At 41.5% G+C, this 13,742-nt stretch overlaps 1 protein-coding gene across 3 annotated transcripts in view; it reads right to left on the minus strand.

Moving 5' to 3' along the window:
* The window catches only part of LOC125280424 (NACHT, LRR and PYD domains-containing protein 3-like), an 82,841-nt gene that overhangs the window by 17,986 nt on the left and 51,113 nt on the right, over positions 1–13,742 (minus strand). For all 3 annotated transcript variants that reach the window (XM_048210961.1, XM_048210962.1, XM_048210963.1), the window contains exons 10-11: positions 2,096–2,269; positions 564–737 (exon numbers count right to left, since the gene is read on the minus strand). In XM_048210961.1, the coding sequence (XP_048066918.1) occupies positions 564–737; positions 2,096–2,269 (348 nt within the window). The remainder of the gene's footprint in view (positions 1–563; positions 738–2,095; positions 2,270–13,742) is intronic.

Below are 13,742 nucleotides of genomic sequence, written 5' to 3' on the forward strand. Positions count from 1 at the left end.
ATCAATATAGCAACAAAGTGTGTGTGTGTGTGAGAGAGACAGATCATGTTTTGCTGTAACTTGTATTAAAGTGAAGAAATGTTTGCTAAACTTGTACTCTGTGCTGCAATTGGCTGTTGCAGATAATGTGATTTTATGTTTTAAAATTTAAAATAAAAATTTATTACATTATGAGCTCAAGATTTCATTATATTTTAAGAAAATTGTTACATTATGAACATTTTATTACAATAATAATGTATAATTTAATAGCCATGTAATGTAACGTAGCTATGTAATTGCTACAAACACAAACCTCAGATTATCATACACACAAAGACAGTTAAAGGTTAAACAACACTATGAGCAGAATTAAACTCAATTTAACACAGTTTAAAGTTCAGAGACCTACAGAAACTGAAGCTGAATTTAAGACTCATTATCTGATGATCTCAGACACAATATTCACACACATGTGGTGTTACTAAACCTGGTACAATTTCCTTTTATTTCTAGTGAGTAAAACAGCCATTTAAAACTTAAATAAAAATATGATGATGAAAATTGTTAAAACCTATTGTTACCATAGTGTTTCCAGTTTATAATGTGGATCATCCTTCAGATCAAAGAGCAGCTTCATTCCTGAGTCTCCAAGTTTATTCTCAGACAGACTCAGTTCCCTCAGGTGTGAGGGGTTTGATCTCAGAGCTGAAGCCAGAGCAGCACAACCTTCATCTGTGACACCACAATCCCTCAACCTATAGAGAACAATGACAAACTCTTCACTCTCTCAGATCAGACACACAGATCAGATCAACACACTTTAAGCCTCCAAATCTCCAAAACTTAACATAACCAGTAATAAATAAATAAATATCATAATGCTGTCAATATGAAATACATACAAATACTCATTAGGTCATGTTGTTAAAATACATCAGTTAGGTTTATGGGATAGAAAATACAGTATAAAAAAAAAAAACATTATTTCTATATTAAGTCTCCATAAAACATTGAAACCCAGTGTGTGTGTGTGTGTGTGTGTGTGTGTTTGTGACATATCAGGACACAAATGTCTATAATGACATGGGTATGACATAGGTATTACAAGAAGAGGTGACTTATAAGGACATTACCCCATGTCCCCATTTTTCAAAAGGTTTATAAATCATAGAGAATGAGTTTTTGTGAGAAAGTAAAAATGTGCACAGTTCCCTATGATGGGTAGGTTTAGGGGTAGGGGTAGTGTAGGGGGATAGAAAATATGGTTTGTACAGTATAAAAACCATTACGCCTGTGGAATGTCTCCACAATTCACAAAAACAAACGTGTGTGTGTGTGTGTGTGTTTAATGTATTTGTTGATACTAATATAATTAATGTCAAATAAAGGCTGTATTAAAGCACTTAATGACATTTTCAAAAATTTTGTGACCTAATCTAAAGTGAGAACTCTTTATGGTTAATACGTTTTTAACAAAACATTATATAACTCTTTACATATGAGCTAATTAAACAATAACACTGAACTAAATATTTGCATATAGTCTATTAATGTATTAACTACAGTTTATAAACTATTAATTAACTATTGCAAATGATTTATAGATGCTTTGTTACTGTATACTAATTATAAACTGTTACTAAATAAACAAATAAAAATAAAGATCAATTTGACTGATAGCAATATTTTTTTCAAGATTTCTATAGATATATTGTTATTGTGAATTATTTTGGCCAGGATAATCATGTAGTGCTCATGCTTTTGTGAGGGTGGTCTGTTTGCAATAGCATTACAGGATTAAGTTAATTTACACCAAACATTAAACATTAAAAAAAAACTTCCTCACTGTAACCTGTGTCTGTTGTATAGTTTGTTTGGTTTATTTAACTGTTAGTATTTTTATTTTGCAGCATAATAATATATTTAGATCTAAATTTTCTTTTTTTAGGTAGACTCCTCACCCCTGCCTTCTACTGCTGGCAAGATCTGACGGTTCAAGCAGAAATCTGTCACTGAACCACTGGATGGGTTTTACGGCAAAAGATATTTTGTATGCACTATCTACATATTAATCCTTATTCACTTCGAGTCTTTATGGTAGAGATTATCTCACCTCAATGTCTCCAGTTTACAGTGAGGATTCTCCAGTACAGCAGAAAGCAGCTTCACTCCCGAGTCTCCTAGTTTATTCCCAGTCAGATGCAGTTTTCTCAGGTGTGAGGGGTTTGATCTCAAAGCTGAAGCCAGAGCAGCACAACCTTCATCTGTGACACCACACTTACTCAACCTGTAGAGAACAATGACACACTCTTTACTCTCTCAGATCAGACACACAGATCAGATCAACAAAGAATTTATCTTGATCACATTCAAACTATCAGTCTGATGATAAGGTGAGAGAGACAATGAGAAAAAAAAAAAGAATCAATTTAACCCTCTGGAGTCTGAGGCTGTTTTGGGGCCCTGGATACGTTTTGACATGCCCTGACATTTGTGCTTTTTTCAGTTGTTCATAAACAAATTAATGGAAAAAGTGTCATTACACTGTATCCAGCATGAACTAGGCTACCATAATATGTGAGGAACATGTATGTACATGTTTGTATTTTTGAAAGAAATAACGTTTATGCGTGGTTATTGAAAAAACAAAAAACTTAAGTCACTGAAATAAGGCCAAAAAGCAAATATTATGTATGTGTTCACAAGACACGCTGCACAAGCACAGAAAAAACATACAGTGCAGTGAATGCACTAAATACAGAGGGAAGTTTGTTTCTTTTGGATATAAACACTTTGAATAGACAATATTTATCAAAAAGGAGATTTGCAGCATAAAAACTGGCAAGGGATATCGATTGGACACAACCATCACAACCTCCAACTTCAAAAAGGAAAGCCATGTAAGCTAACCTGTTTGTTAGTTAATTTGACTAAACCTAGAGAGAAAAAATGGTCAAACAGCATGTCTTTATACAAAATTATTTTTTCCAATTGTAGCTTAAGGTTGTCAATAGATTAAAATGATAATTAATGTTGCCATGTTTTATAATTAACCCCCTGGGGGTGGAGTCACCACTCTCCCGGCAGCGCAGCTTGTGAGAGCTCGTTGGCCACAGGGTTGAGCACAGCAAGAACATGAATGGCGCAAAGTGACCTCAGATGCTTCTGACTCCAAAGGAGGAGATGGTGGGCGAATTGCAACATGCAAAGGGAGCGTAGACCACCTTGACGGTTGATGTACACAACAGTCGCAGTGTTGTCCATGTGGACCAGCACATGCTTGCCCCGTAATGGCCCTTTTAGGCGGCTGAGGGCAAGGTGTACTGCTAGAAACTCAAGGCAGTTGATGTGCCAATGCAGTTGGGGGCCTGTCCATACCCCTGATACTGCATGCTCATTGTACATGGCACCCCAGCTGGTGGCAGAGGCATCTGTGAACACCACAGCATGCCGGGACACCTGCTCTAGGGGCACTCCTGCCCGAAGAAAAAAGGGGTCCGACCACAGGCAGAAGGCTTGGTGGCAATCTGGAGTGATTGCCTCTCGGAACGTACCACATTGCCTCCCCCATCTTTCGGGGCTCGGCCGTGAAGCCAGTGCTGAAGCGGTCTCATATGAAGCAATCCGAGCGAGGTTACTGCCACGGTGGCTGCCAAATGCCCCAGGAGCCTCTGAAAGTATTTCAGTGGGACCGCTGTCCTCCCTTTGAACGTATTCAGGCAGTTCAGCACCGACTGAGCACGTTCCTCTGTGAGGTGTGCTGTCTGTTTGACTGAATCCAACTCCATACCGAGAAAAGAGATCCTCTGCACAGGGGAGAGTTTGCTCTTTTCCCAGTTGCCCTGAAGGCCCAACTGGCTGAGGTGACTGAGCAACAGGTCCCTGTGTTCGCAGAAGTGATCCTGAGACTGCGCTAAAATAAGCCAGTCATCGAGATAGTTGAGGATATGAACATCCTGTTCTCTCATGGGAACAAGGGCTCCCTCCACGACTTTCGTGAAGACGCGGAGAGACAGGGCCAGCCCGAAGGGTAGTACCTTGTACTGATATGCTCGACCCTCAAACTCAAAGCACAAGAACAGCCTGTATCAAGGGAGAATCGAGACATGAAAGTATGTGTCCTTCAGGTTGATTGCTGCAAACCAATCTTGGGGTCGGATGCACTCGAAAATGTGTTTCTGCGTGAGCATTTTGGATGGTAGCTTGTGGAGTCTCCGATTCAAAACTCGCAGGTCTAAGATCAGTCGTAACCCACCACTTTTCATGGGTACAATGAAGTAGGGACTGTAGAACCCTGACCTCATATTGGATGAAGGGACCGGCTTCATTGTGTTTTTCGCCAGTAGGACCGCGATCTCCACACGCAAGAAATGGGCATCGACAGCCTTCACTGTAGTGAAGTGGACACCCCTGAACTGAATCCCATAGCCAAGCCTGATGGTTCGAATGAGCCAGTGAGACGGACTGGGGAGCACTAAACAGGCTCACAGAGACCATACAAGCGGGATCTAAGGGACCAAAGGCAAACCCCTAGTGGGGCAGTAAGGTGCAACGCAGGGACACGGCTCGGGAGGCTCTCTCTGCAAGGCAGCCCGAAGCGGGGTCTGAGCGTGCTGTGCAACACCTACCTGGTTCCACGGTTGGACAGAGGGCGCAGGAGAGGCTTTGGTTGCCTTCTCGAACCACGCGCTGCTGCCCGCTGCAATAAAAGAGGGGGATGAGAGTGGAGAGGTTCTTGCCCTCCCACTACTCTCCGAGCCCTCTTCGGACCTGGAGATGAAGGAAAGTGCTCTTTTTTTGAGAATTTGGGTTCCGCTGGCTGGTGAATTTACCACCCGGCCCATCCTCCAGGGGAAGGAGTGGTGCAATCACCATCTCCGCCCACCATCCTAGGGCCTCTTGCTCTTGGCTTTACCACCCTTCTTGTCGGGGGCCTGGATGGGCTGGGCACCCTGCTTGAGACTGGCTCCACGGTGCTGCTTGGATGGAGGCTGTTGTTGCAGTGCGGGAGTTGGGGCAGCCGCAGGTGGGTGCCCTCGGTGACGAGCAGGCTGAGGTGCTGCGGGTGGCAGATGGGTGGACACAGCAGTTGAACGCCGTGGCAGGATGTGACTGATGGCCTCAGACTGCTTCTGTACAGCCGAGAACTGCTGGGCAAAGTTCTCAACCGTGTCGCTGAAGAGACCGGTCTGGGACATGGGGAAATTAAGGAACCTGACTTTGTCGGTATCCCTAATGTCGGCCAGACACAGCCAGAGATGGTGTTCCTGGATCACCTCAGTGGACATCGCACGACTCACTGACCGCGCTGTAACCATCGTCACACGAAGTGCAAGGTCCGTCGCAGCACGAAGTTCCTGGAGAACTTGTGGATTGTGACCACCCTTGTGCAGGTCCTTCAGTGCCTTGGCCTGATGGACCTGCAACAACGCTGTAGGGCCTCGCTCGACAGGACTTACCAAATGACGTTACCAACATGACTAAACAAAGCTGTCTTGTGACCAAAGATTCATTTGCTGACACCAAAATCCCTGGGGGCACTGGATAGCTCCTAATTCCAGCTAGTCAGCATTAAGAGAAGTGGTAATGTGACTTAAGAACAGAGAATATCTGTTCTGAGGCCTTCCTGATCACATTAAATTTATAGACGCTCACAAAACCCTTTTGTATCAAACAAACAGAACAGGAAACACCAATTAAACGGACCTGAAAAGAACAACGGATCCACACAGACATCCCCCTGATTAGGAATCCGTTTTGACCCGGTCACTTGTGACTCTGGTCGCTGTTCAATGACTCTATGCTTACAGATTCAATCTTGAATCTCAAAAGGACAATTGTCGATCATTTAAAGTATTAATTATATCCAGAATAACACATGCCATGATGTGATTACTAACATGTTGGATTCAATGCATTATATGTTTGTATTCCCTTCTGCATTTTCTTTCTCTTGTAATCACTGTTTTAATTAGGTCAGTCTAGTAATATGTGTGTAAGAAGTGTGTCATGTTTGAGTTCTAAATACAGGATTTATAATTCTCTGTAATTCTGTGTGAATAAAACATTGAAATTCAGTATCAGGAAGATATTAAGAAACGTTATAAAGTTGTTAATAAAACAGGAGAATGTTCCGTGGATATCACGCAGTGTAATCAATAGACAATAGACGGGGCGTGTCTAATCTCCGTAGCAACGTCTCATTGGAGGATTGCATCTGAAGGATGGAGCCAACTTGCTCCTTTAAAACTATGCTGTCCAAAACAAGCTAGTCGTTGAATTTGAAGCACCGATACTTTGACCATGGCTGAAAAGTTGCTTGGGTCATGCTGAAAAGAAGAAGTTGAGAACTGATCCTTTACTGGGGCTGATTTTCCATCTAACAGTCGCCGACTTCATCCAAGAGCCGCGTAGCTGATACTTCTCACCCAACAGCCGTCGAAATCCAGAACTCTGAAACACTCCGTGAACTATCTGACCAAAGTCTCCCAAGAAGAGAGACGCTCAAGCCAGATGCTCAGAACAGCACATTTCACCAGCCGGCAACTTCCTTCAAAGCTTCCGTGCTAACCAACGAAGGGCTTCCCTGAGAAGACGTCACCGCAAAACAGCTAATCCGAGTTGGGATTCCGCTCAACGAGCCACGAAACACCCACCTACCTCGGCTGTCAGAGTGAACGCAGGTACAAGCAAAACTTCTCTCTCTCTCTTGCTGGAAACTGGTGAAGCTCCTTTAAACCAAAAGAATCAAGCCAAAGCTCTGCTTTTGTGATTTTCCTCAGGTTACGAGTTAAGTTAGCACTGAACTTGGGACTTTTCATAGCTCATATCAACTCCGCGAATGTGTGTGTGTGTATGTATGTATGTGTGTGTTTAGCCTTAGTTTCTTGTAATCATTAGAAGTAGTCAATAAAGCTTGTTTTGATTTTCACATATACAAGTTTCTTGTGCTGTGTATCAAATTGCTGTCTTAAACTCAAAGATCAGTTACCTCTTGCTTATAATAATCATAATAAAATATTGTTACTGTTGGCCACAGAATAATATTTTATCCAGAATTGGTAAAATACTTTAACCTCAATTTTTCGCTGGACAAATAATTGATGAAGTATTAAATATTAATTCTGAATCATTTACAGTGAATCAATTACAGTTGATTCGATTCTTATTCCTTGTAACTTAATTACCCCTCTTTATACTTAATTGAGCTAATAAATAGGCGAAGTCCTACAACGCCATAACGTGTAGGGTGGAAGCGGCTTCCCTGCAGGCCTGGTAAGCCTTGCCGGTAAGATTCAATGAGTGCTTACAGGCCCAGGTAGGGAGAGACGGCTCCCCCTGCCAGGTGGAATTAGGGCAGAGTTGCATAGCAACGGCCCGTTCCACAGGGGGGATGCACATATAACCCTTCTCTGCACCGCCATTAAGGGTGATGAGGGAGGAGGACCCACCGGAATGGTTTTGGGCAGTAAAAGGTGCCATCCACATACCGGTGAGTTCTTCATTCACCTCCGGGAAGAAAGGAACCGGGGTTGGTGCCTGAGAACCAGCACGTGCCACCCCGAGATACCAACCGTCAAACCGCGAGGGCTCGGGACATGGTGGAGGATTCCACACGAGCCCGACCGTGTTGGTGGCCCAGGAAAGCACAGCCATCATCTCCGGATCTGAAACGGGCACAGTTACAGTTCCCGAAGGAGGCAACTGCGCCGACTCGTCATCGCCAGAAAAATCTGGCTCACCCTGCGATGCAGCTATTGACAACCGGTCATCAGGGGGAGCTCAGAAGGATACGGATGGTGCACACCTTTGAGATGGCCCACTGTGCTCCCCCGGCAGCTCTACTGGCTGCGGAGTGCAGGAGGAGTGAGGGTTCCTAGGGGGTTGGTTCCCCGAAGGAAGCGCGCTCACTGTAATCCTCAGATCACCAGTGTCGCTACCCGAAGCAACCCTCTGAGGAGGATTGGAACGAGGCAGCGGCACTGGGACTCCGCCCCTTTACAGGAAGTCGAGTCTCGATCGCAACTCCGAAATGGACATCTTCCCACAATGGGTACATGACTCTGCCTCAGCGTGCTTTAAGTCCAGACACGTGATGCAGCGATCGTGACCTTCCCTCGGTGCCAGGTAACAACCGCATCCAGAAACACACAAGTAGAATGTCATCTTTAAAAAGACGCAAGCTCTTCTTAAGTAAGCTCTTTCAGGGACTTGCTCTTTAAAAGTGCTGAAGCATGCAGGAGAACGGCTGCGGCAACACAGACAGGGATTGTGCGCAACCTGTCGTGTGCTCTCCTCTCTTTGAAGATGCTACTCTTACCAGCTGTGAGAACAGCTATTCAGCACTCCAATGCGCACCAAAAACAGCTTTTTTACAGCTGGGAACAGCTTTGCTCAAATAAGCAAAAAAAAAAAAAAAGAAAAAAAGAAAAAGAAAGAGAGGACTCGAACCCACTGCTATGCTGTCCGCCTGCATTTGAAGAGAGTGTGAAGAGCTGTTTTGACTCGTCGTAGAAAAGGTGAGCAACTGCTGCATATGATTGCATGCCAATGTGCATTGGCTTGTTTTAGTTACACTCAAAGCAGATTGGCCTCTCTAGCAAGATTCCTATATGTCGGTCTGTCCTTCGTACGTCGAACAGGACCAACTGAATGGAAACCATCATTTTAAACTGTAATAATATTTCACAATATTATTGTTTTTTTCTGTATTTATTATGAAATAAATGCAGCCTTAATGAGCATAAGAGACTTCGTTCAAAAACATTAAAAATAGTAATGTTTCCAAACTTTTGACTGGTAGTGAACATTAACTCCCTCAAGTCGGAGGTATCGCCGGTGACACCACCTCGGTTTTTTTCTTACCAGTGTGAAAGAGACTCAAAATACTCTGTCAATGTTGCACATACAATTAAGAGTTATACACCATTTTAATCTGTGAAATATCTTCTTTTATTTGTGTACACTCAGAGTAAAAACAAAATGTTGTGCTTTTTGTAAAATAAAGAAAACAAACATGATGCGTGATCTCTCGACTCCCTCTAAACAAAGTCCAATCTGATAGTTCTCAGAAAATGAACCGTAACTTAATGAATACTTATCACAAAAAAATTAGACATATGTCTAAAGAAACGTTGAAATGTCAGTTTTTAAATCGTGTAAGTCAAATCGAAAACAGAAATTCACTGTTTATGTAATCTGTATGAAAAGAGACACGTCAGATGCCCATAATTCAGCTCTTTATCCGCTAATGCGGCCGCGGCCACGCCCACGGAGTGAGCGTTATTCAGACACAAATTCTGAGGCAATACATGTATACATCATCTCAGTCGTGTATTTATTGTCTTGAAAAGTGTTTATCTGCATGTTATAGCCATGGTTAGTGATCTCTGGAAGCCTCTGTTAGTTCCTGGAATGTCACATGATATATGCCTGTTCTTTTACTGAGATATTTGTGAACTAAAGGTGCACAGAGTGCTCTCCGGCTGCAAGTATGAATTGAAAACTAAATTTCCAGCGCTCATAGTGATGACAATAAATACTGAATAAATATTACTCCTCTGTATAGAAAATTGACATAAACATATGAGAATCCATCAATATTTCTCCAAATGTGCATGGTTTTAAACATATTAAGAAATTATGGTCAATATAAGATTTTAAGAGTAAAACAGAGGTCAAAATGTGAAGCTTGAATCTTGGATCTTTTTAATGATATATAGTTTGTCAACTGCACATTAACATGTAGGCTATATAACAAATATAGTAGCCTATATGAAATGCCATAGAGGTAGGAATTAAGACGCTTTGCATCACAGAAATACATTATATTTTAAAGTATATTAAAATAGAAAACCATTATTTGGTTAGTGTTACAACAGAGACGGCTCGGAGGCAGATGTAAAAGCAAGTACAATGTTTTATTGATATCAGCAGAGATAACGGTGAGTATATGGCAATGTTAGAAGCTTGGTATGTAGATAGACGAATTGATACTGTCCTTTTGTTGATTGTAGGTGGAATATGGAGAAGCACGCTGGAGACTGGAGACTGGGAACACTCACACACAGTTGGAGAAGCACACGAGGAAGACTGGAGACACTGGAGATGTTGGAGGCAGGTAAGTAGCAGATTGGAGTCCTTAAGGTAAGTACACATGGAGATATGGTACGAACGAGACCGGACAGTGACTGTGTGTGAGTGTGGGGTTTTTAAGGTGGTGGTGATTGCTGAATTGATGACGTGCAGGTGGCGGCGATTAGTACTCTGGTGATTGTGTGCATGGGTATTGGAAGGAGGTGGAACCTGACGTGTCTGTGACAGTTAGAGACTTGAGACTTTTTAAAAAAAACATTAGTAATGCGTCCAATCTTTTGACTGGTACCGTAATTTAACAAAGGCCTATACAAAATTTTCTTTACATGATGTGCAATAACACGTGCATGTATGAGATCACAAAAATCATGTTTTTTGTCAAGAGTGGACATTAATCCTGTTATCAGCATGATCACAGAGGGTTTTTTTCCACATAGCCTACCTGATTGAAAGAGCTCATTATTATGCGGATAATTCAGGTCATTATGCGAATCTTTTGTCTTCTCAGGTGCAAATCACAGCATTATTCATGATGATTCATGCCTCCATGCATACTGTGTTTCTTGACAAAAAGTATATTAAAAATGTAAATCAATATATTGTTTTATATGAACGAGTAAGCAGGATAATTTTTATATAATTTTGAAGCAAAAACTCAAGTCTACAACCTCCAATACCCATAAATCTTGTGAACACAGTTTCAATATATATATTTTTGGCCTTATTTCAGTGACTTAAGTTTTTTGTTTTTTCAATAACCATGCATAAACATTATTCCTTCAAAAAAAAAAAAAAAAAAACATGTACATACATGTTCCTCAAATATTATTGTAGCCTACTTTGTGCTGAATACAGTGTAATGACACTTTTGTCATTAATATGTTTATGAACAACTGAAAAAATCACAAATGTCAGGGCATGTCAAAACTTCTCCAGGGCCCCAAAAATCCTCAGACCCCAGAGGGTTAACATGGTTAAAAATTTCCTTTTGGTTTGAAAATGGTTACAAAATGTCCCTGGAAATCAATATAAGAGGTCAAATATTGGCTCTAAATGTAAAGTTAATTTCTGTCACTTCCTTGTAGGTGATATACCATAAAATATATATGAGCAAAGTTAAACAAAATAACATTTACTAATAAACCAATATAATTAATGTATCACAATGTATTTTTCGTATAACTGTTATAATAATAATAATTAAAAATTGTTTTAAATAAGTAACATGAATTCATGTGATTATATTTACAAATCATATGATGACACTGGTATCTGCACATCAGCAACTGATTGTGTGGTTTCAACAGCATTCTGAGGTGCTCGTGTTATTTTGTTGAGAGTTTATTCAGTGTCAATCTTGTTAAATTAATAATTGTTTTTCCTTCATATTGCAGCGATTTATTTCTTGGTATTTTGGGGAATTATTACGTTTTAGTTTACTAATTGACTTTATCAGTGTTTTAATTAAATTCTTATTTGTTCAGGCTAGAGGTGTCACGATATGCCAGTATTGATGATAATCATGATATTTAAAAATGAAATATCGTGTTAATTAGGTGTCACAATACACTGGTATTGGTGATAACCATTATATTTAAAATGATGAATAGTACACATATTATAATGACATGTAAATAAATAATCCAGCACCAGTATCTGATCAGCAAGGACGACGGTTTCAGCTAAAAATCTTCTTTACTGTTCTACTGAAGAAAAACAGTCACCTACATCTCTGATGGTCTGAGGGTGAGTATATCAACAGCAGATATTCATTTTTGGGTTAATTATCCCTTTAATTCTCTTTGCTCCTATATAAAACGTTGTCAAAAGTTATCAATCAATAAGAATAGACCTCCATGCCTGACCAATGAAAATGATGCAGTAAATCTTATTGGCCTTAAGTGAAATTCACCAGAAAGTCAAATCAAAGGTGGCTCTTTAATTTCTTTACAATGTTAGAAATGTTTCATAATGGGGCATTTGTATGATTTGTACATGTAAATAACCTAGTCTGTCTAACTGCATCACTACATTGTACAGACATTACAGGTCAAACCCCTCTGATGTTTGATTTATTTAAATAAACAACATATTATATGGCTCTTAAAACACACTGTATATAAAAATTCAGTGTTGGAATTCTGAATTCCTCAAATTAATTTTTTTTTTTTTTTTTTTTTATAATTTTTTAATGTTTACTTGTCTTTTTTGTAAATTAATTTCAATTTGAAATCAAGTTTAAAATCAATCTTCCTTGTGCTGCATGTAAGCTATTGCAACAAAGTTGCCCTATTGTAAGGACAAAGACACAGAGTTAACAAATGTTTAAGTGAGATTATTGTAATGGCAATTAATCAATGTTTAAATATGTAAAAATTAAAATCTGTTCATCAAACAAGTTGTTACGTACAGAAGGGGACGGAGACACAGGTATAGTTAATATGAGTTTATTAGACAACCAGAGATGGAGGGCAGAGTGCAGGTGAGTGAAAGCAGATTAAGTTTATGACTGTAGATGATACTGGATCTGTTACTTGTCTTTATCTTTCCAAGGGAACGTGGATGCAGGCAGGCGTGGAGCAGACGAGACACGATGACACTCACTTGAGACGAGGAGAAACTAGAAATAACAGAGAACGCTGGAGACAGGTAAGTAGATGTTAGAAGAGTCCGGACAGTGACTGAATGCTCTGGAGTGTCTTTTATGCTGCTGTGATGACTGGTGCTGATGAGTGTCAGGTGTGGCTTGTTAATACTCAGGAGAGGGAGTGCGTAGTGACCCCCCCAAGGCCCGCTCCTGAGGACCGTGGACCCCAACGTCGTGGTGGTCAGCCCCTGCCACGAGGAGCTGGTCGGTTAGGATGTCTGTCCTGCGCCTGCGTAGGGCTCGCTGGAGTTGGAGATGAGCTGAGTCCCAGACCCTCTCGCTCTCCCGGAACCAGTAATCCACTGCAGGGATGTTCCAGGGGAACAGTGGGGGTTGGTAGCCGAGTACGCACTGGACGGGAGTAAGACCAGTGGTGGACTGACGGAGAGAGTTCTGGGCGTACTTGGCCCAACCCAGAAATGGCCGATCTCCTGAATCTTCCTCTCCGTCTGCCCGTTCGTCTGGGGATGGTAGCCAGAGGAGAGACTTATGGTCAGACCTAGGAGCTTGAAGAAGGATCTCCATACTATTGAGGTGAATTGCGATCCACGGTCAGATACAATATCTTCGGGCAGTCCATAGTATCTGAACACATAGTTGAACATTAGCTCTACGGTCTCCATTGCCGTTGGCAGTCCAGGCAATGGAAGCTCCCGCTTCCCGATGTCATAGTTGACCTCTGCCGGGTTGAGCTTGCGGGAGAAGAAGGCACATGGATTGCTGCTGTATTATAAGACCGCTCCCACTCCTGTGGTTGAGGCGTCCACCTCGACGACTAAAGGGAGATCTGGATAAGGGTGAGCCAGGAGGGGAGCGGTCGTAAACGCTGTCTTGAGTGTGTCAAAGGCTTGCGTGGCTGCTGGAGTCCAGGACAGAGACTTGGGCTTATTCCTGAGAAGACTTGTAAGCGGACTGTTGATAGAACTGTAACCTTGGATGAATCTGCGGTAGAAGTTTGCAAAACCCAGGAACCTTTGTAACTCTTTCACGGATGTGGGAATGGGCCAGTCTTTGACAG

This window comes from Megalobrama amblycephala, linkage group LG12 (genome assembly GCF_018812025.1).
Source record: "Megalobrama amblycephala isolate DHTTF-2021 linkage group LG12, ASM1881202v1, whole genome shotgun sequence".
Lineage (NCBI taxonomy): Eukaryota > Metazoa > Chordata > Actinopteri > Cypriniformes > Xenocyprididae > Megalobrama > Megalobrama amblycephala.